Source organism: Quercus suber, unplaced genomic scaffold (assembly GCF_002906115.3).
Source record: "Quercus suber isolate HL8 unplaced genomic scaffold, Cork oak 2.0 scaffold_80, whole genome shotgun sequence".
NCBI classification, from domain to species: Eukaryota; Viridiplantae; Streptophyta; class Magnoliopsida; order Fagales; family Fagaceae; genus Quercus; species Quercus suber.
In genome coordinates this window covers 117,493-141,985 of record NW_027069545.1, presented here as the reverse complement: position 1 = coordinate 141,985, position 24,493 = coordinate 117,493, and the positions used below count along the sequence as shown (strand labels likewise).

Genomic DNA, 24,493 nt, shown 5'->3' with positions numbered 1-24,493 from the left:
TTTTAAGGAGACAATATCTATTTGCTTAGATTCACATTTTTGAACATTTTGAGACGGTTTATCATTTTAGACGGGATCTATCAGCATTTACAATTTCCGAACCTTAAATATTTTTTTCTTTTAAAATATGCATAAATTGTGGATATTTTGCTCATGGATTATTCACACTTTAGATAATGGTGTAAACTTAGTGAGATAAAAGCAAACATTTAAGAAAACTCTAAACCGAATAAAAATAAATTAATGTACAATAAACAAAACCATTTTATATAATATATATGACATTTTATATAATATAATATATATATATATATATATATGTGTGTGTGTGTAAAGATATTGGACAGTCGAAAGTTTTTTTTAAGAAAAAAAAAGAAATTGGAAAATAGCCACAAATTAAAACACAGGTGCATAACAGTATAGCACACAGTATCTCAAAACACAATAAAACAGCAAAGCTAGGCTGTAAATCTGCTACCTAGCTTTCTGTTCACAGGTTAAACGCAGAGAGAGAGAGAGAGAGAGAGAGAGAGAGAGAGGCTCTCGCGTTCTGCTAGGTGATGGAGCTCGGAACTGACGAAAGACCATGCACTCACATAGATGGGATTGGCAGCGCGATGGGAAGGCGGAATATGTAGATTAGTTTGATTGTTTGTTTTTTTTTTTTTTTTTTTTAATACATTGATGATATATGGTAATTTGGATTTTGGAATGTCTTAAGAGGAAAATTTGGGTTTTTCCTTTGGAGGGTCAAGAGCTAGGGAATGGGCATAGTTATTTTTTTGGTCTTTATGTATCATTTAAAAAAAATTATACCAATTAAATTACTTGAGTTTTCTTGGATTGCTTTGACAATTTGAGTCAAATTCTGAAATTTGAAGGGGGGCTAAGGTGTAATATTTTTGGGTAAATCATGATATATTACCCTCTCTAAAGGAAAATTTGAAAAGCTAGAGGGGCCATGGCCCTGAATAATTCAATATTTATAACTAAATTGTGAGAGTCAAATCAAGGGTCACTTGTACTTTTTCTTAGCTATACATTTTTTTTTTGGTCAAGTCTCCAAAAATTTCTTTCCTATCTCAATTGATTGGTGTCTCAGTATTGAGAAAATTCGCTAATTAGGATTGTGAACAAGTTGAGCCAATTGAACATTAAAAATTCAAAATTGATTTATTCAATTTTATTTGAATACTAGCTGAGTTTCAGCTCGTCACCAAACTAAATTACATGTACAAGCGGAAATCATTTTCTTGTAAAACAAACTTAAACTTATTAATGAGCTACTTGATTAATGTCGTCTTTTCCTATCTATATATGGTAAATACCACAATCAAAAATTTTCACTAATGATTAATAACTATATCATAGTTGAAATCATAATATCTGAGTTATTTAGATAGAATGATTTCCATTTATGAACTTATAAAATTTAGATATAACAATGTGAAATTATTAAAAATTATACATATATATATATATATATTACTTTTACTATAAAATGGATAATTTATATTTTCAATAAATTATAACAAATATTGATATCATACACTGTTTTTACAAGGAGATCTTCATCATATGCGTGTAAGTTTATATTCTGGCATTTGTGTTTGTGAATATTTCGTAGTTTGATTTGATATGTACATGTTTGTGACAATTTGATCTATATAAAGTTTTATTTCGATGCAATTTAGTGTTATTATGATAGAATCAACTAATTTCCTGTGATATGACTTTATTGAAGATGTTTTTCCTTAGTTTTAGTTCAATCAAGATGATTTACTTCGTGCTCTATGATTTCAAGATGATGCAGATTGCTTTGGTCAATTATGTAACTTAGTCAATTTAGGAACTTAGTCATTTAAATATTTCTCATTCTCTTTAGTTGTTAACTTGTGTGTATTTCAAAGATCTTATTAAGTTAGGCATTTTCAAACCCGAGGCCCTAGTCTTCGAGGTAAGATAACACTTCAAGATGGTAGTAATATCTTGAGAACCATCTCAAGGTAACAACAATCCTTCTATAATCATTTTAAGTAACCTAATAGGTAATTAACAAACCAAGATTAATCTAAAATTGGTTTTAGTTCAAACACATATTGAAAGCATTTGATCACCAGGAAACCCTAATTATAGGCTAGCACATTCATTCTATTCCAACCATTCAAAAAGAAAAGAAAAAAGTGGATTTAATTCAAACTATATTGATTTACTGTTTATACTTGTATGCAAGGTTGATTTTTCCAAAATGGGGTTATAGGTAACTTTAGTGTCCATTTGGTTAGGGAGATGGAAAAGTGGGAGGGCAGACAATTGGGAAGGGATGGAAAAATGGGAGGATAGAAGATATTTTAGTTTCCCTTCTTTATGTTTGGTTGGTGGTTAAAAAGTGGAGGGATGAAAAAAAATGAGTGTATAAATTTACTCATATGTCTTTGTTAAAAAATAATGTCCAATTAAAAAAAATGGCAAAAAACCAAAAAAGGGCAATTACCCAAATTTATTAAAAAAGAAAAAATCATGCACACCAAAAAAAAAAAAAATCATGTCTAATTAACCCCAAAAAAGAAAAAGATAAGAAGAAAGCAAAAACAAAAAGAAAGCATTATCACGCCTAGGAAGCAATTGAAAAAAAAAAGAAAAAAAGGAAATTACAGGAAACTCCCTATCTGGCCATTTGCACTTTGCTACTAGTGATTTAAAACTTAACACTTTATCGTTGAGATTACCTCTGTTAGGCTCTTACCAACTCTGTTCAAAATAAGGTAAGTTGTAATTTTCTTCTTTTATGTCTCTTTTCTCCCAAAACAAAAAATTATACTAAAAAGAGAAAAAAGANAAGAAAGCATTATCACGCCTAGGAAGCAATTGAAAAAAAAAAAAAAAAGGAAATTACAGGAAACTCCCTATCTGGCCATTTGCACTTTGCTTACTAGTGATTTAAAACTTAACACTTTATCCGTTTGAGATTACCTCTGTTAGGACTCAATTACTCAACTCTGTTAAAAATAAGGATAAGTATGTAATTTTTCTCTTTTTTATGTCTCTTTTCTCCCAAAACAAAAAATTATACTAAAAAACAAAAGAAATAAGATCTAAAAGTTATGGTTTTGTTGTAAAAATTATGAACAAACATCAACTCCCTCACCATCTTTGCAGGCAACCTCTCTGAGCCAAATCCCACCTGAAGTTGGTGATCTTCTATACCTCACCAACCTCGAATTCCACAAACTTTCCAATGTCACTGGTCATATCCAACCTGCCATTGTCAAGCTCACACACCTCAACTTTCTCAGACGTAGCTGGCTTAATCTCACTGGCCCAATTCCTGACTTCCTTAGCAAACTCAAAAACCTCACTTTCATTGACTTCTCATTCAATCAACTCTTTGGCTCTATCCACCCTCACTGTCACAGCTTCCAAACCTCAATGGACTTCACTTGGACCGTAACAAACTCAGTGGACCAATCCCCTCCTCTCTTGGTAATTTTCCCCAAGAACTATACTTGTTCCTCTCTCACAACCAACTAACCAATTCAATCCCATCCTCACTAGACCACATGGACTTCAGCTATACTGATTTGTTGCGTAACAAACTCAAAGCGATGCATCCGTGGTTTTCAGATCAAACAAGACCATACAGATCGTGGACTTGTCGAGGAACTTGTTGAAGTTTAATCTGTCAAAGTGGTGTTACCCAAGAGTTTGACTTCTTTGGATCTTAACCACAACAAGATCTATGGAGGTCTTCCTGTGGAGTTGACCCCACTAAATTTACAGCACTTGAATGTGAGTTATAATAGGCTTTGTGGTCAGAATCTAGTGGGTTTTACAACAAACCCTAACTTTTAGATTTTTTTTCTCTTGTTTTTTAGTATAATTTTTTGTTTTTGGAAGAGAGACATAAAAGATAGCAAAATTACAGACTTACCCTTATTTTGAACAGAGTTGGGTAACGGAGCCCTAACAGAGGTAATCTCATGTGGACAAAGTGTTAAGTTTCAAACCACGGATAAGCAAAGTACAATGGACCATACCACAGGTGGGTTTACTATAATCCCCCCCCCCCCCAAAAAAAAGAGCAACCAACAAAAATAAATTTGGAGAAATATAATTTTGGTGGGGCAGGGGAGACAAACACAAGCCTCACCAATATTTCATCATCTACTTCTTTTCAACAAAATACCCATAAAATCAATTTTTTCTCAACTTTTTTGTCCCCTATTTTCTATCCTCTCTATTTCACCCTAACCAAATGGACCCTTTGAATCAAACTCCTACCTTTACATGAAGTACCGCTTTTTTATGAATATTTACCTTAAATTTCCCCTTTGATCGCCAAAAATCTGGGTAGAGCGAGGGCTTATTGCTAATTGATTAATGTTGAAAAAAAAAGGTTTGACTAATGATCCTATGAAGCTAGAGTTTCATGTTTGATGTGGGAAGATGGTTGAGCATTATTTCAAGGTGTTTCTAGCATTTTGGGAGCACAAAATTTTGTGGCTTTTGAGAGGAGAGAGAGAGGTTGTAATTGATAGAATAAATTAACAGTCACCTAATATCTCTCATCAAAAGCTCTTTGCAAGGAGGAAGTATACCCTATTACGGGTGTATACTTCCTCCCACTCACAGCTGTGTGGGTCCCACCAGCTGTGAGAGTGAGGAAATATATACCCGTAACATGGTGTATATTTCCCTTTGCAAGTGTGCATAGTTTGCTTTGGAACTAAGAATACTTTTTTTTTTTTAAGGGGATTGCTAATAAGATATTGGAAGATGTGCTTGTTTGAAACTTAAGGGACCAAAGACGTCCACTTAGCAAACTTCAAAAAAATAATTAGTTTATTTTGGCCTACATTTAAATTGTTGTAAATGATGTTTTTATCAATTTAAAAAAAATAATAAAGATGGTTTTTTTTTTTGGTTAATGATGCTCTTTATCATCAGACCATGACACTAAGGGTGTGTTTTTTAACTTTTTTTTCCCTTATTTTCTATTTTCAAAAATAATTTTCTATTTTTGAGACTAAAAAACTTGTTTGGTAACCCAAAATGGACAGAAAACAAAAATTGTTCTCAAAATCCAATTTTTGAAGGAAACTGAAAACGTGCAAAATACTGTTTTCAATTTGTAATTTTCAAAAATCAATGAAAATACATATTTAATTTAATGAATCTATCTCATTTAATGAGTTAGCATTAGAATTCAAATTCTAGTAACAACATATTTTAATATTTTCTATTTTTTTCTTCAAAAACTTTTTTTTTTAATTTTAATTTTAACTAACCAAACATGTTTTTGATTTAAAAAATACAAGATTTTTTTTAAATATATTCCCAAAAACAAGTTTTTGAAAATAGAAAACAAAAATTGTTACTAAACATAACTTAATAAGTTTTTGGTGTAGGTGGAATTAAACCCCAAATAACAAGAAAACACATATAACTATAATGAATTCCAAGTGCAAATCAATTATTAGTGAAAAATATATTTAATTTTTTGAAAAGCTAGCATGTATTACAGCTCATAATTAAATACTTTAAATATTTATTATTTCTTAATTTGTGCCTTAAGACAATCTCCTAAATTGTTCTACCTCCATCTCATATGGTCGGTCATGTTTTAAAAAATCTGTTTTTTAAAGGAATATTATTTATTGTAATGTCTTTCAAATAAAGAAAGGTACAAAACAAATCTTCAACATTAACCTTTATAATTTAAACTCTAGTAAAAGAGGGGTATTGACTTATATACATGTGTATGTATGTAATGTAAGTGACAAAATGTCAAAGGCTATTCTTTAGGAATGGCAACAGGTCGGGTTCAAGCCGGGTTTTTGCATACCCAGACCTGACTTGCAGGGCAGGACCCACAACCCAGACCCGGTTCGATTATTAATCAGATTTTTTTTTTGGGGCCCAAACTCGCCCCATTTAGCAGTTGGGCCCAAATCTGGCCCAACAAAAAAAAAATTTGAAGCCCATTAAGATTTTTTTTCCCTAGATTCAAGCCCATTCAAGCCATATAACATGGCCCAAATCAGTTGTTACTAAACGAACCTAAAAATCTCAATAACGCAAAACTATATAGAACTAAAACCAACATATATTTTCCGTTTGGTTCTTGAGAAAACTAATTTTTCTAGCAACAAAACAGAGAATTAAAGAGAGAGAGAGAGAGAGAGAGAGAGAGAGAGAGAGTTATTTTTGCTTTTGATTCCTCTTGTTTACTCATATTGTGCAGTGTACGCAACTATAGGTCCGTTTGGATATAACTTATTTTGCTGAAAACTGAAAACACTATAGCAAAATAATTTTAAATATTTAAAAAATTACTGTTCACTTTTTTTACTGTTCATATGCCTTGGTGCACTGTTCATGTCCATGAACAATGCACCAAGCGCTGGTCTTTAAAAAAAAAAAAAAAAAAAAAAAAAAAAAGCTGAAAACGTGCAAACCTTACAAACTTTAACGTGAACATTGGATTCACGTTTCCTCATGTTTGCCTTTTTTGCTTTTTTTTTTTTTTTTCCACCGCTATGAACAGTAATTGCATTGTTCATGTACATAAATTCACTGTGTAAAAGAAAAGTCATTGTTCACGCACTATTTATGAGTTCACGCACTATTCATATATTTAAAAATTATTTTGCTATAATATTTTTAATTTTTAATTTCAATAAAAATAAGTTGTATCTAAACGGATCGGTGCTATCCAAACCGGGCTTATATATAGCTTATATATATACATAAATATTACTAAAAAAATGCAAAAACTTATCGCNGAGAGAGAGAGAGAGAGAGAGAGAGAGAGAGAGAGAGAGAGAGAGAGTTTGATTTAAATATAGCATTATCAAGCTCAAAATCCACAGATCTCCCATCGCTCACAGTCAATCTCATCATTTCTCCAACAAATCAAAGACAAGCTCATCAAAAACACGTATTACTAAAACGATCATTTAAAAAAAAAAATCAACAACACAATGAAGAGCTCATCAAACACTATACAACTAACGCTAATCGAGTTTTCTATCTGGTTCTCGAGAAAACTAAACTTTCTATGCAACCAAACAAAGACGAAACCCACCCAAATGTGCTCCTATGCATGGCTGAGTGGGTGGTTGCGTGTGTGAGGTTGAGGCGTGAGGGCTGAGCGTGCGTGAGGCTAAGGCGTAAGGGGCTGAGGGAGTGAGAGGCTGAGGCGTGAGGGGCTGAGGGTGTGTCTGAGGCGTGAGAAGAGAAAGAGAATTGAAATGAGATTAGATTTGGGTTTACAACTTAATATATGTATATATAAGGGGGTTTTTGTAAATTTAGGGGAACTGGGTTTTATCCAGGTCAAGTTTCGAGCTGAGTTTTGATAAAATCCGAACCCGACCCGAATTCGCTTCAGGTTTTTTTTTTTTTTTTTTTTAAAAACCCATACCCGACCTTATTCTTTATCGGGCCGGGTAAAATTCGGCCCATTAGGGTTGGACCGGGCTAGGTATTCGCAGGTCGGATTTAAATTGCCATCCCTCCTATTCTTAAATCGAAAGTCATGGTTATTTTTGGACAAAAATTAAAGAAAATGATTTTTTGGAAATAAATAAATAAATATATAAGATCGGTCTTTTTTTTTTTTTTTTTGAGAATAAGGGTTGTCTCTTAAGGAGGTAAGGAGATAATTTTTTTTTTTTTTTTTTTTTTTTACAAGATAGAAATTTTACTCTAACCTAATTTAAGTGACTAAGACTCTCTCTCTTCATAAATTAGGATACCTGTCTGTCGTTCTCTCCATAAAAACTCGTTTTATGGGTCAATAAGACTAGTAAGTCTCGACTCATCTGCTTCTGTATTATCCTTCCATGACATCCATCCTCTCTCTCTCTCTCTGTTTGAAGCAACTACAGGACGCTTGAAGTGAAATTTGGTCCATTTAAAAGGCATTTTTACAAGGCTAATTAAGGTAAGATATTCATTCCCTTGTGCACAAAAATAGTTACCTAATATCTATCTTCTCTGGGTTTACACTATTGTTGCATTTCTGTCTCTGAAGTGAACTTTAGAACTCACTTCATTGCTGCTAAACCCAAGAAGGAAAAAACATCACTTCTCCTGGTAGCAGCTCCTGCCCGTGCAATTACTTTGGGTTTGTGAGATGTAAGTTAGGTAAGGGAAAAATAAGAAAATAAATAAAAATTGAAGGTTAAAATTCAATGACTGAGATTAAGAGTGAGTTTTCAAATTTCAATCTCAATCATTGGTTCACTATCACATGGTGCAACCAGATCCGGATCATTGAGATCCTAATGTAGAGCTTTTTTAGAGTTTAAGGAATGTTTAGTTGGGCGGATATTAGAAAAAAAAAAAAAAGAGAGAAAATGGGATAGAAAATATTTTTTAACAGGTGTTTGATTGGAGAGGGGAGAAAAAAAAAATTTATGGGGGTGGTGTTTTATTATTTGAATTTATCACTGAATTTTTTTTTTTTTTTTGCCTACAAATAATAACCAGTAGGACAGTAATAATGTTTTTTTAGAAAAGGACAGTAATAATTTAATGCTTAAAATTTGTTGTGAAAATATTATAAACATAACATTCTGTCAAAGAATTTTAAACTAAGTTGATTCTAACTCTGAATTTTAATTAGTTTTATTGATAAAGTTTTTTATGATTATATAAAAAAACTAAGTTTTACGCTCAAAACTAATTGGTGTTTTAATCTAATAAGTTTTTTTTTTAAATATTTTTATTTTTCCTCTCCAAAAGTTTTGTACAAATCACAGGTGTTCCTTTTTTCGTAAAATGGGAATAAAGGAGAGTTTTTTTATTTTATTTTAATTTTGTAAACACTGCGACGCATATAAGTATAATTATTAATTACTATTGTTTTATGGGATAGCCAATGTTGGAAAAGAAAAGGTCATCAAATTAGAATTGTCACTGTCATCGCTTACTTCATTATAAGAGGAAAAGTTATTTGGTAATTCATAAGGCGGGGTCGAGGTGATGAGTGTTGACTGTTTGGTTTTTATTATTATTATTATTATTATTTATTTATTTTTGTTTTTTGTGGAGAAGAAGTGTTGATAGGAGCTTGATGTACGGTTTGGCCTCCAAATACAATCCCCACACTTTTTCTAGTGAATTGGACGGTGGGTAGGCGCAAGTGGGGCGCGGGGGGAATCATTTTGTGCGTCAGGTATGGCATCATATATATATATATATATATAACCAAACTTCTAAAACTATCGTAATTTTTCATGTCAATACAATATTTAAATAAAATTATTTTTGTTTAGTTCAAACTTAATAAGGAGTAAAACTCTATCTTTCTAACAAGTTCAACTTAAACTCAAACTCATTATTATCATTTTTTTAAACAAAATTATTTTTATTTAATCTAAATTTAACAAGGAGTGAAACTCTATCTCTCTAACAAGTCCAATTTAAAGTCAAACTCAAATGTTAATAATTTATCTTCAAATTTGCAAGGTTAATCATGAACACTATAAAAACAATGCAAACTCCAATTTATTATTATTATTATTATTACTATTTTTTAAGCTAAGTAGAGGTATGTACTCTTTTTATGTTATTTTCTTCTCCGCTACTTTGTTAAAAAAAAAAAAATATATATATATATATATATACATATTTTATGGTTTTTCATGTATATTTAAAAAGTAATTTTCGTAAATGAACTACCAAACTCTCTTTATTCGTTTTTTACAAGATAAAAAACTTGTAATAATTGAAATTATTCTTTTTAATGTAATATATCTTTCTCTCATATCTCTCTATTATTTAGTTATATATATTTTGTTTTTTTCAATAATTTCTAAGTTGTGAATTATTTGATTTTTTTTTGGGCCTTTCAAAAGTTTAATTTCTGAATTTTTGAGTTTTTTTTTTTTTTTTTTTTTGCAGTATCTGAAACTGGCTGACAAATTTTTTGTAAGCCATTGCATGTTCAAGTGGCTTATTCATCAAATTATAACACAAATTGAATTCACACAAGAGCAAATCATGCAATGTTAGCGACTAATTTATCTAATTATTCTGCTAGAGCATTTTTATGTGCAAAATTTTGTGTCTATTTTAGCATAATAACTTAGGACATGTTTGGTAGATTGTAATATGCATTGTAATATAATAGTTATTCCGATAATTTAGTTATTCTTTAGTTTGATTATATTTTTATTAGAAAAAATAATCATTCCTTATGAATAATTATTTTTCAAAATAAGGATAATTATTTTTCTTTAAAAGGGTTGTATTAATTATTTTAGTAAGTACAATAATTTTAAAACTTAATATATTTCCAAATGAACAAACTTTTCATATACATTTAAAAATTATAAAATTAAAAAATCATAAAAATAACATATATCTCTCTCTTAAATTTAAAAAATAACAATTTTTAAGGAGATATAATTGTATGAGTAAGATATTTCCTAAAATAAATCTTAAATTTTATTGTAATGTTATAACTCACCATCAATCTTAAGAGTAGGTTTAGTTATTATATTATAACATATTTTATTTCTAGTAATAAATATTACCATTCATGTTGTAATCCCATGTACCAAACATACTAAAAAAGTTATTATGCTAATAATGAAAGCTTTGTGAAACATAATGAAAGCTTTCCATTCATGCTTTTTTTTTTTTTTGGTTGCCAATTACCACCTAGATTTGAAGAATAAAAATTCTAACATAAATTCTATTAATGATTTTATCATCATCGAATAGCTATTGGTGTGGACATGGAAGGAAATATCAACCAGCAGCTTCTTGGAGAAGTAACTGTTGCTGATCAAGTCTCATTCAAGGATAAGTTGTGGAGTGAGACGAAGAAGCTGTGGATCCTGGCCACTCCTGCTATCTGCACCAGAGTCTCTACGTATGGGCTTTATGTCATCACTCAGGCCTTCGTTGGGCACATTGGCTATACGGAATTAGCTGCCTACTCTTTCGTATATACAGTCATTCTGAGGTTCGCAAATGGCATACTGGTATGTCTTTACTATTACTGGTGCCTTTTTAACTTGATTGAAAAAAAAAAAAATCCCACGTTGAAACATGCACCTCTTGCATCAAGAATTAAGATGTAGATCCGGTAACTAAGAAAGAGTATATAAAAATATATGCCCAGCCGCCAAATCAAGATTTTAATTCATTGGGACAAGATTAAAAGCTAAGTTTTGAAAGAAAAATTAGTTCTTGAATATTAATTAATTGTAATTAATAAAAAATTAGGAAACAAATGGCTTTATAGAATTGAATTATCCTCACCTCAGCCAGATCAAGGGCTTGGAAATTATTTGTAGATATAGAAATACGCAAAATACATTCTCATGGCTGTTGGAATGTTAAAAAAATTATCACTTTGAATTTGTGTCTCGAGTTTGTATTTTTCAATTGTTGATTTGTTGTATATCTTATCATGTACTTATGATAAGATGGTGATGAGAGATTATTTATGATAAATTATTTCTTTGATCTAACTTGGTATAAGAGGATTCAGAGCCTATTTATTCGTCGTGGAATCCACCAATTCTTCTATATACGTTATTAATTCTGGTATAAGAGGATTCAGAGCCGTTATTAATTCTGTTGATTCATTTGTTAGTATCGTTACCTATTCCTCACCGACTACTCTCACAAGTGTCTGCTCTCACATTCTCAAACTCACCAACACTAACTATATTTATCGGAAAACTCAACACATCTTCGTGGCCAAAATCTTCTTGGCTTCATTTGATGGCTCAAATCAATGCTTACCTCCTAGCAACGCAATTAATATGAACAAATACCCAATCTGGCTCATGAAAATTGGACTCTTCATGATCAACTTCTTAAGAGTCTGATCATTGCCTCCTTATTTGAAGAAATCATACCTCTGGTGTTGATCTCAATACATCTCATGAGATATGGACCAATTCATAGTCCACTTTTATATCATATTAAAAAACTATGATCCTTCAAATCCACATCCAACTCCAAAGCCCCAAGCAAGGTGATCTCTTTGTGACTCAGTTCTTACACAAAGCAAATGCCTTGTCGGATGAATTAATGACAGTTAGTCATCCTTTTATCTCTCCAAGAACTCAACATTTAATGTATTCAAATACATCTCATGAGATATATGGACCAATTCATAGTCCTCTTTTGTATCGTATGAAAAAAATATGATCCTTGAAATCCACATCCAACTCCAAAGCCCCAAGCAAGGTGATCTCTTTGTGACTCAGTTCTTACACAAAGCCAATGCCTTGTCGGATGAATTAATGACAGTTAATCATCCTTTTATCTCTCCAAGAACTCAACATTTAATGTATTCAAATGCCTCAACTCAAAATTTCGTGACCATGTCACAAAACTTTCTACTCATCCTGCATCGATTTCTTTTCCTGAGTTGCACAATCTATTCCTAAGTCATATATTCATCAATTCTAATGCATTTTCTTCCATCTATATATCATCACTTGATGTGACTCCTCAGGCAAACTTTGTACAACATGGCATGGTCCAGCCCATAATGGCCTTGGATGTGGCTGTAATTCTCGTTGATAAGTTCGTGGATAAAATAGTGGCTCTCTCGATCTTTTGATTACCGCAACACTAAATACCACAAATGGTGATTTACGTCAACTATGCCAAATCTGCAATTGTATTAACCATATCGCAACTACCTACTACCAATTCTAATTCTATACCCATACCATGCCTACATCCGCCAATTTTGTTGCTCATGCTCCTCCAACTCTAAGCGTTTGATTGGTTTTCTAATATCATCACCACTCATCATGTAAGCCAAAACTAAAGTACGTAGTTCAACAAATCATGGAAAATATCACGTCCTTGATCAATTATGTGTTGTTGTTAGAGGTAGTCAGTTTGTGTGTGTAGGCCCAAGAGGCCCAATTCCATTGTAAGCCCATGTATGTAATATGCCTAACCCTTACTCTCTCTCCCCATATAAACCCTACTTAGGGTTCATTGTAACTAAGTGAATTGATATTATAATGAAGATGTAGCTATCCAGGCTTTCTCTATGTGGACGTAGGCCTTTACATAAGCCTTGTATTCTCTCTCTTCTCTATACTCTCTCTGCACTTCATAAAATTTAACACCTCGAACAGTTGGTAATGGTAAAGACTTACGTATACATTGGCTCTGCTTCTATTTGTTTTCCTTTCTCTTCTTTCTAGTTATTTAATGTTATCCATGTTCCCTACATGAAATTTTGACTTTATGTATATCAGTTTAGTAAAGATTCTTTGAATTTCATCCCTCATATTTTCTTATCAAGGATCAGGTCAACAAGACAATGTTGCTCTAAGGGGAGAATGACTCTGGCCTTACAAACTTCCTAACTTCTGTTCTCAGTTGCACCTTCCACCCTTGTGCTCATCTTTCTAAACGTGTGGTATCTGCATGATGGCATTGCAGGCATGGGTATCCTCATCATCATGTTGTTCATCAAGTTATTTTCTCCAATACGTTTTTTTGTTTTGGCAATAAAATGTCCTCTTTCTGGACCAATTCAAATTCCAAATTTGATAACTCCTCTGTTTCAAATTCTAAATTGAATCCATACCCTATAAATTGTCTCCTACACCACACTATATTCTCCCCATTCTTGGCTTCAACTCTCTTCACCGGGCTTGTCCTCACTTCTTAGGACTTGCCGCTTAATCTAATCCACATCTAGCAGTTCCTAATTTTTCACCCCTTTCTCGACCTGAACTCTCTAGGTCTCCCCCCACTCTACTCCACATCTCATTTAAAAGGAATTGATTTTTATTTTATTTATTTATTTACTTATTTTTCGTGATGGGCAAAAGGAATTTATTTGATTGTTCATTTAACTAGCTCTCTTGCCCAACTCATTCCCTCTCCCTATCTTTAATTCACAACGTATTCACCATTGACAGATACAAACCTTGTCTTGTTACCAATGACTTTCATCCGAGCAAATCGACCTTGTGTATTTAGATGACATTTTGGTTAATAGCAACAAGCTAACGTATTCGACCTCTTATTTCAAATTTGAGTTCATAATTTGGTTCAAAGAGCCTTGTATCCATTCACTTCTTTCTTAGCCTTTTGAGGCTTCCTCCAAGTTCACCGAAATTCATTTATCTAAACAATGATACATCTTTGATCTACTTGCAGTCGAATGAACTGCACTCCTTTGAATATGTACGGAGTCCATTGATGAAACAATAAAGAAGGGGATGCTGAAGGCAAGGCTAGTGACTGGAGTAAAGTTGTAACAAGGAACCATACCGGAAGGTGTTGTTATGGCCAAAGCTAATTTCAGTATCTAACAAACTTTTTGTTGGGTTATAGATTGACCCTAGTTAAATTAACTAATTACCCAAGTTGATTAATTAAATCAAATTACATGAAAATTCAATTAAGGCATAATCAAATTACAAGCTAAATTAAGTGCAGGGGAAAAAAAGTTTGACATGACGATTTGATCACAATGAGAAAAAGGAAAACCCTTGCAGGAAAAAACCCCACTAAATGAATTTTAGGTCATAACTCATGAAGAATACACTAACAAGAATAGAGGTTAGAAGTACAAGGAATCTTATCTTATTTTGAAGTACCTACCTACATTAGAACCTACTGATCTATAAGGAAGCGCAGCTCCAATCCCTAGTTGGACTACTTCTTGTAGAAGACTTCTTCTTTACACGAATCTCCTATCCGTATCTAACACCACAACAACCGCTTGATTGTTGTAACTTTTGTAGTGTTCTTCAAATCGTAACTTGGTACAAAACCCTAAGTGCACAAAATGTCGTAGCAACTGCTAGTATGCATGTGTATCTCTGTGTGTATGATAAAGACTAGAAAATGTACTTTTTATATGTTTTGCAACCTTAGTGCACAAATTCCAAGGTGGGCCAAGTCATCATGGGTTGAAATAGAAATTATTGTTCAGTTTTCCCATAGCTTGATAAATCAAGAGGTGTCGAGCTAGGTATTGAGATTCATTTATTCTCTGATAAATCGGCATGTATCGAAGTCCTATTTCTCAGCTTTTCTTGAGCAGCCTTGTGTGCTCAATTTGTACTACTTGTTAACAACTTCTTGTTATTCTTGAATACACTTGTAACTAAGACTCAAGATACATAAAAAGTGGGTTTTGACTTGGATATGTCAATACACAAAATTATGATTCTTACACTTTCCAAGATTGGTCGTAATTCATTTGTCAAATGTCAATCCTTTACTTCACCATCAGATTGTCGGTGTTCGAAAATATCTTTGACCCCTAGATCAAGGTTGTATATTTAGGAGTTACCACTTATTTATTAAATGGAAAGTTAAGAAACTTACAGTAACATAATTTCTTCATTTTATTGATTGAAATGAGAATTTATATTTGATGGATGATAAAATGAAAATTATAATGCTTCAATTCCTAGGTACAATCTAAAAAAATACATGGCTTTGATTTCCTAGTTGCATTTTAAAAAATGAAAATTGGTTTGATAAGACCTATTTGATGAACTAGTGATTTAAGATCGAAGGCTACGTAATGTGAAGCACTCATCTCACTCGTTGTAGTTGTTCCTCTGGGTGTGATGTCCACACCATCATGTCATGTTATCCATTCATTGAATGTGTCATTAGGAACCCAAAAAAAAAAAACAACAACAACATGACGTCATTCACATTTGAAGCAAATGTATGATGTTTGAACACAAAATGTGAATATTTGAAATTTAAAAAAAAAAAATCTAGAAAGATTTGATCCTTATTCAACTCATATCATCAAAGACAAACATGTTTTTTGACTAAATAAATGGCAATAACAATGGTCCAACAAGCAAATTGATAAGAAATACCAGTTGCATTCGGTTTACTAGCTTCCTGTTTAGGATGAATTGAGCAGAATTTTGTTGTGTTTTTGGGCTTTGAAAAGTAGAGGATTTAAAATCAAAGTCAATTGGATTACCAGCCACAGTATCACCTTTCTAAAAAGCTTCCTCTGGATCTCCAGGAAAAATTGTGTGCTTTAAACTGTGAACCTCCCTCTATTTATAATTTTTGGGGGGGCGCACGCGTGGCGGGGCATTGATTAATGAGTTTGAGTGAGACTCTCCAAAGCTTGAATTTTAAGAATAACAAGTCAGATTTAGATGGGGTAGTGTTTGAAATTTGGGGGGGGGGGGGGGGGGGGGGGAAATGGCAAAATACCTGAAAATTGTAGTTAATGGGCAAGTGCTAATCAACATTAACGAAAAGTGTTGGTTAGTACTTAGACCCAAAATCCAAGAATTGATCATTACTCGTACCCAGAGTCTTAATTCAGTTAGGTTCATTTTCCTTTATGATATCTGACGTTTACCGATTATCTTTTAGTTTTAGTGCCCGTTTGTTTGGGCGTTTTGAGCCCAAAAGTTGGCTTTTCATAAAAGCCAGCTCCCACTATGTGTTTGGTAAGTATAAAACGCAACTTTTTGTTAAAAGTTGCGTTTTGAGTTTGTGAAGAAATGCGCGTTTGCAAAATGGAGCTCAGGGGTCCATAATCAGAAAGTCCATGTGCGTTTCATCAATATTACGGTTGAGGCAGTGTTAAATTACCAAATTGCCCACTGTGCTGCTACAAAGGTCCTCTCCGTGCTGCTCTGCTACAGAACAAACACTACAAACACAATAATCTCTCTCTCAAACTTCTCTAAACTCAAGCATAATTAGATTATTAGAATACAAACTCAAAAATACAATTTTAAAATTAATCAAATCATAACAAAAAAAAAAAAAAAAAAAAAAACAGCAAATAAAAGCCATCTGACCCATCTGGACTGGGTTGGGGACGAAGATGAGCAACAGCAAAAAAAAAAAAAAGAGCTCCTTGGAATGTTCTTGAATGAGGGAGAAAAGGACAATTTTCTTATCGCAGAGTGAGTTTTGGAATCAAGTAAAAAGAAGAGAGAGAGAGAGAGAGAGAGAGAGAGAGAGCGAGCTGGAGAAAGAAAGAGAGAATAGAACTCCTGGAATGTTCTGAATGAGGGAGAATGATTGAGAAAAGGAAAATAAAGGAAAGGGGTAAAGATATGGACACGTGTGTGGAGGTAAAAAAACAAGAAAAAGAAAGAAAGAAAAAGAAATGAAACTTATGGCTGAAAGTGAAACGAAGAAAGGATAAATAATATAAAAAATAAAAAATTCTAATTGAGAAATGCTACCGTAATATTTTTACAATATTTTCATAATAAATTTAAAGTAATAAATTGTTATTAGTTAATATTGGTTAGTAAAAAAATAATTTCAGTGATGGGTTCAAATTAGAACTAGTAACAACTTTCCACATAAATTTTGTTGTGAAAATATTGCGAAAAAATATTGTGAATGTAATACTTCTCATAATAAATTTTACACAGTAAGTTATTATTGGTTCTCATTTGGACCTACTAATGACATTATTATTATTTTTATCTACCATTAACAACTTGTCATATAAACTTTATTGTGAAATTTTTGTAAAAATGTTATGTCCATAACTTGCATGAAGAGAGATAATTAAAACAAATAATTCTTTTATATATATATATATATATATCTTGTCCTTTTTGATAATTTATAACTCAAAACTTCACTTTTATAAATGCTAGTCAAACACTCAGCTTTTTCAAAAAGCACTTTTTAACAGTTTTTACCAAACACTCAGCTTTTTGAAAACCACTTTTTCATTATGCACTTTTTGAAAACTCAACTTTTTCAAAAAGTCCAACTTCAAAAAGCTGAATCAAACTCACCCTTAATCCAACTTTGCACCTATTTTTTAGCCATTTAAAGAGTCAAAATATGCTATTGAATATTTAAGAAATTTAAATACTAATTAATTACCTTTAATTGATAATTGCAAATTTTGACTGAGATTTCACAGAGTCAATAGAACCAAAAATCAAACCCAAAATAATAATAACTATGTTTTATGTAAGAGAGTAAGAGAGATAAGATCAAAAAATGACATTCTTTCATGTATGATTACAGATCGATCAGCAATACCTTTGATTAAAAAAAATGCATTGTTATTTAATTGAGTATAAATTTATTTGTATAATAATAATAATTGAACATATGATTATATTAATATTTTTTAATTAACAGCTAAAGGTAGCTGGGATGTACAGACACGGCAAAACGGCCGCCGCACCTGTGTCCGACGCTTAAGTGACGCCGCTGCCTATGCGTCGGTGTCATGTCCAGTTTTTTTTTTTTTCCCAACTTGCGTCGACTCAGGCCATATCAAGCGAAACCACCGATTCAGGCCGAAATTTAAGGGGAAAAAAAAAAGTGCAAAACGCATCGTTTGAACTTAATAACAAACCCTAAACTATCTCAGTTCTCAAAACGCACTTATGCACCTTTCTTCACTTCAATCTTTAGCTCTCTCTCACTCTCTGTACTCCGTCTCCCCTCTCAGCTCTCTACTCTCCGTCTTCCCTCTCTCACAGACGCACTCAAGCTCACATCGTTATGGCTTCCTGAAGAACAATCCCAGCTCATCGCAGACAACGCAGAATCATAGATCAGGCTTCTTCTTCTCTGTTCCCTCTTTACTTTTTTGTTCTTCATTTTTGAGTCTTCTGACTTTCATCTCTTGCTCTTAGTTTCTCTACTTTGTTTCTCTTTTATCTTTCATTTTAGTTTCGTCAGCTTAGTCAGTAGTCACGTGACAAAGCATTGGAAAGTAGCAAAGAGAGTTTGAACTTTGAAACTCTCCAACTTATTTATTAATTTTGACCCTTCCCCCAAATGTTTCTTTTTTTTTTCTTTTTCTTTTTTTTCATTATCTACGTACATACTATATTACTGTTTTTTTTTTTTTTCTTTGATAGGTAAGAAAAAATATATTAAAAAACTGCTAGATGCAAAAAAAAAGCACCAGCAAAGCATAAGTACAAACAGGAAGAAAAAGCAAAGACATAAAAAACTTAAATTACAAAGAAAGAGAGCTAAGGAAAGGAGGAAGAGAGTCACTAGATGTGAGTCCCCAAGCCCTAGCCCAATCAAACAGAGAACCAGAAAAGAAAGCATGCATTTGGTTCTCAGATCTATCCAAATCCTTAAATGTCCGCCGATTGCGTTCCCTCCAAATACACCACATCAAACACAACGGAACTAAGTTCCAAATGTAAGAAATAAATTATATAAGAAATATATGTATATAAATAAAATAAAATAAAATAAAATAAAAAACCGGTACTATTGATTTTTTATTTGGTATATGTTTATATAATGTAAAAAAATATGCTTAACAATAAGTCAAAAATATTTTTAATAATTTTTTAATCGCTGCACCCGCACCCTAATTTTTCAAAAATTGCCGAGTCCTGCACCCACACCTGCACTCGAATCCGAAAACGCACCTGTGCTTCATAGAAAGGTAGTACTATGTGTGTATATATATAATTTTTAATTTTTTTTTTTTTTAACTATGCTATTAAAAATTTTAGCTTTATGAAACATTGATATTTTCTAAGTATATGCTAAGGAATAAAAAATAGAGATGCATATTATGCCAAATTTATCAATTTTCTTTTAGGTTTTTAACGATTCTTTAACGTATATCATATTATTGATTTTCACCTTATTAAGTATATTTGTTTCTTTAATATAAATTTAACGATTTATAATGTACAAATTACATTATATTAATGCAGAACTTTATAATTTTATGGATAAGTTCATAATTTTAGTGATTAATCAACATATAAAGTAATTTTTTTTTTTTAATGAAAGTAGGATATTACGATCCACGATTTGATCCTACAATTAAATCTGATCAAATTCCTCAACGATCTTGTGTAGGGTCTTGATTTTAACAACCTTGGTTGGGTTTAATCAAGCAAATAGAGGAGGCATTGTAGAGATCAACAACACCAACCAATTTTTCAATATTTGGAACCCGAAAAAATTACTAAAAGAAAAAAAATTACATAAATAAGAACAGGTTTTAGTAATAGAGAATTTCATTATAAATCAATGGTTGATGTTATCTATATCACTCAATTTGAAGGATAATGGATATATCAAATATAGTGTGCTTCTGAAATAATGCTCTATTCAAGCCCCATTTCATCTTGTTCCATTTGAAATTCTCATAAGTAGAGAAATACATTACCCATAACACTAGGGAAAAAAATAAGGAATGTGTATGTGTCTGTTTTTGACGCCATAAAGGTATCTAAATTAGAACATTGATGTGAGATTAGATTATTCTAGTGAGAAATCATATTGCACTACAACAAACATTCTAATATTGATTTTGTTTTTTCAACAGATCATTTTGAAGCTTTTTCTTTATTTGTGTTAATGTTCAATTGTAATGTGCTTTTTTCTTTTTAATAAACTGAAAATTTTATTGACCAGAAAGCAAATTATAAGGAAACAAAAGAGGCAGCCTCCGTTTCTACGTGATTATACACACTAGGTGGGTAGTAGCCTGTACCAAAAAAACTAAACCAATCTGGATTCCTAGACCATTTAGCTAATTCATGAGCAGTCATATAAATAGAATTATTAAATATTTATTAACATTTACATTTTCTTAGTATATTATAATCTTACATGATCATCTCTAATCATGAGGGAGCATATTAATTGTTAAATCTTGATTTCGATTTAACTTTTAATCAGATGGTCTTATTTAAGCACACAACATTTCATTTTAATTGTAAAGACTTCTAGATTTGTTTTCAATCGATCAAGTGAAAATTCAAAAGTCTTAATTATGATTTTTTTTCCCCTTATGTCCTATAGTGCCAATTTCACCCTTGATGTGAGGTTAAACAGAGGTCACAAAATGGGCTGTCTACATTTGTGATTGACTAATTGTTGTTTGGGGCTGTGAGTGTAGTTTTAGTTTGGTATTGCAGAGTATTTGTCAATTATCTAGTTGGTTTGCCTTGTGGATGTGTTGGTTTTGTGTCTGTGATGCAAATTCTCATTGTCATTTGTTGTATTAGGAGTTAGGGCCATTTGGAGCTCCGGTTTTTGGGTTTGAATAAAATTCTTTACTGATTCATCAAAAAGAAGAAAAGAAAAAAAGAAAAAAGAAAAATTGTGGCTTAGATACATTGCTGTCTGAGTAATCACGTTTTGCTTGATTCTTTTTTTTCTTCTTGTTGTTGTTGAGAAAGTCATTTTGCTTGATTCATGTAGTCTGAATGATTTTGAATTATTCTCATATAAAAATCAAAAAAGGAAAGAAAAATCAAAATAAGAAATCATCAATATATATATATATATATATAAAGCAGAACCTAAAACATGAGGTTCTTTACTGATTCATCAAAAAGAAGAAAAGAAAAAAAGAAAAAAGAAAAATTGTGGCTTAGATACATTGCTGTCTGAGTAATCACGTTTTGCTTGATTCTTTTTTTTCTTCTTGTTGTTGTTGAGAAAGTCATTTTGCTTGATTCATTTAGTCTGAATGATTTTGAATTATTCTCATATAAAAATCAAAAAAGGAAAGAAAAATCAAAATAAGAAATCATCAATATATATATATATATATAAAGCAGAACCTAAAACATGAGGTTCTGCCATGTGACGCATTCTATGAAGAGAATTGAAATAGTCTTAAATCACACTAGAGATAACAACAAATTTAAAAATAGAGAATCTTTATTTCCCTTGGTTCAATGTTTTAGGGCTACTTTTTGTTACATTTTTTTTTCAATGTTTTAAAACTACTATTTGTTTTATTTGATTCAATGTTTCAAGACTTTTGCTCTCTCTCTCTCTCTCTCACAAAAAAAAAAAAAACTCTTTGAATTTCCATTCACCATTTTCACTTCTTTCTCTCTCTCTCACAAAAAAAAAAAAAACTCTTTGAATTTCCATTCACCATTTTCACTTCTACTACTTTATATACACATGCCCACAACCTTTCATGTCATCCCATCTCAAATATACTTAGACAAAAAACGATGTCATTTATCTTCAACCTTTCAACGACACTTACATAACTCCAACATTGTGGTATCATTTGATTGTAACTTGTTTGAGTAGGCTATGACTAAGGAAAGGGGTTTATGTTTTTTATTCAGTAACTGTAGCTTACGATTTTGATGTTGAAATTGGACGTTGTGGATTTTGTGAAGATTGTGATTCACTTTGGGTCTATGGGTGTTTGGGATTTTGATTTGGGAAAGTCATAAATGTATTTTGTTTTAGAACTAAAGAAAGAGAAAAAGAAACATTCTAATTGATTATTTATGAAGTTAGCTATTTTTTATTTTTTATTTTGTGTTATAACTCATAATTTGTAGGTCTTTTTATGGCGACTTTGTGCGGTATAAGCTATAGTGATAAAAATAAAAATAGATGATGATTTCAAAGTATTTTCCCTTTTTTTTTAAAATGATATTGAAACCCAACTAAAAAAAATTAAATTTTGATAAATGGATGTGTTTTTAGCCAATTTCTCTTTATTTAATCACATTCTCTTTATGTTGATATTTACAAATGATTTTCTTAATTTCATTAAAATAATGAATTTGGTGTTTGTGATTGAGGTCTCCATATTTGGTTGTGAGAATAGAGTTATTGAGAAAGTATTTGGGAGGTTGCTTAAATTTATGTAATTTTAGGATATAAATTTAAATTATTATTTATAGATTTCAAAATCATATAATCAATTTAAAAAATAAAATCTACTTTTAACGGTAAATATTATAATATGTTATAGCCTTATAATGTTAATACAATTTAAAAAAAAAAATTTATGAATTAAGAAAATCAAGTATCAAAATATTCAACAATATTGTGGACAAACATAAATATTATACAACAAAATAAGTATTATATGTAAGTCTTAATATAAATAGTAATAATTTCAAATAAAAATAGTCCACGCATCGCGTGGAATATCATCTAGTTACTAAAGAAAAGAAGGAAAACTATTTATTATCACATTGTAACATTGCATCAAATAACCACCCACACTGGATGAGTTCTTTGTTTTGATGATTGCATCCTTTTTGTGATTATAAACAGCAATTGGTTATAAAAAAATAAAAAAATAAAAAAAAGTTGTTTGCTGATTGGAAATTCAATTTGCCTAGCAGAACTTGTTTAGTGAGATTTATGTAATTCTTGTGAATTTGGAAGTGCAGTTGGGCATGTCTAGTGCATTGGGAACTCTCTGTGGGCAATCATATGGTGCAAAACAATACCACATGCTTGGAGTGTATCTTCAAAGATCGTGGATCGTAATGTTCGTAGCATCAATTTTCCTTCTCCCACTATTTATCTTCACAACCCCGATTCTAAAGCTTTTAGGCCAAAGTGATAGTATGGCATATATAGGAGGAGAGGTTGGTCGGTGGCTAATTAGTACTTTGTTTGCTTTTATTGTGTCTTTTACATGTCAAATGTATTTGCAATCACAGAGCAAGAACATGATTATTACTTACTTGGCAGCAGTGACAATTGTAATCCATATCTTCCTTTCATGGCTTTTAACTTTAAAATATAAGCTTGGGATTTCTGGTGCAATGTTATCAACTGTGTTTGCATTTTGGATTCCCAATATTGGTCAGCTTATATATGTTATGTGTGGAGGTTGTCGGGATACATGGAAGGGTTTCTCTTTATTGGCTTTCAAGGATCTTTGGCCTGTCATGAGTATATAAGGAAATGTCTTGTATCCTGCGCTTAGTATTAGTCTCCTACAAGGAAAGGATTCCGCAATATACGCCTATGAGAATTCCTATAAGGAAAAGACTTCTAGTCTAAAAAAAAGAGGTCAACCATCTACTACTATAAAAGCCCCAATACCCTCACAAACTAAGGTATGCATAATTGACCCCGTTCTAGCACTTTAGAGTTATGAGAAGTTCTAACTTGACCTTCAGAGGGTATTTGGCCGGTACCAGACAGGTACTCCTCTTAAGGTCTTCAGCTTTTGTGTTGTGCAGGTGCTGTTTCGAGTGTGCGAGAACCGTGTGGTTTACTGGTGATTTTTTCGGCGTCATCACTTGCAGATTTTGCAACTTGGGCGAGTTCATGGGTCGCTCTGTTGTGTTCTCATTTCAGATGATGGAGGCTCCGACTGCTAAAGGAGAGAAGAGAGCTATGGATTCCACTGAAGATGTGACCGAGCGTTCCTCCTATTTTCTTTGCATTAACAGATTGCACCATAGAGAGGGAGTCCGACTCAAAAATGACACGGGGGGATGTTCATCTCATGAGCAAGAATGATACCATTTTCCAGGGCAATGGCTTCAACCGTACAGTGTTATAATCATTATATGTGATTTAGAGAAAGTTAGCCTTTACTACACCATACAGGCCATCAAATTGATAGGATTCGATCTGCTCCTTGGTTTTTTATGAGATAAAAGAGAGATGTGGCTTTTAGATATTATTGTTTGTTATAAACAGTGTGTTAAACTGTTAATGGATTCTAATAAACCTAATTATAAAGCCAGTACTGTATCCAAAAGAAAAGTATAAAGTTTATACA

At 31.9% G+C, this 24,493-nt stretch overlaps 1 protein-coding gene and 1 pseudogene across 1 annotated transcript; both read left to right on the top strand.

Annotated features, from left to right (window-relative positions):
• The first annotated feature begins 3,131 nt into the window (after positions 1-3,131).
• On the top strand, positions 3,132-3,865 carry LOC112016047 (polygalacturonase inhibitor-like; annotated as a pseudogene).
• Positions 3,866-7,800: 3,935 nt separating this feature from the next.
• On the top strand, positions 7,801-24,228 carry LOC136061505 (protein DETOXIFICATION 22-like). Its single transcript, XM_065773806.1, has 5 exons — positions 7,801-7,948; positions 9,064-9,184; positions 10,738-11,000; positions 23,142-23,641; positions 23,946-24,228. The coding sequence occupies exons 3-5, from the start codon at positions 10,752-10,754 to the stop codon at positions 24,226-24,228; spliced, it is 1,032 nt and encodes a 343-aa protein (XP_065629878.1). The 5' UTR covers positions 7,801-7,948; positions 9,064-9,184; positions 10,738-10,751.
• The last annotated feature ends 265 nt before the right edge of the window (positions 24,229-24,493 follow it).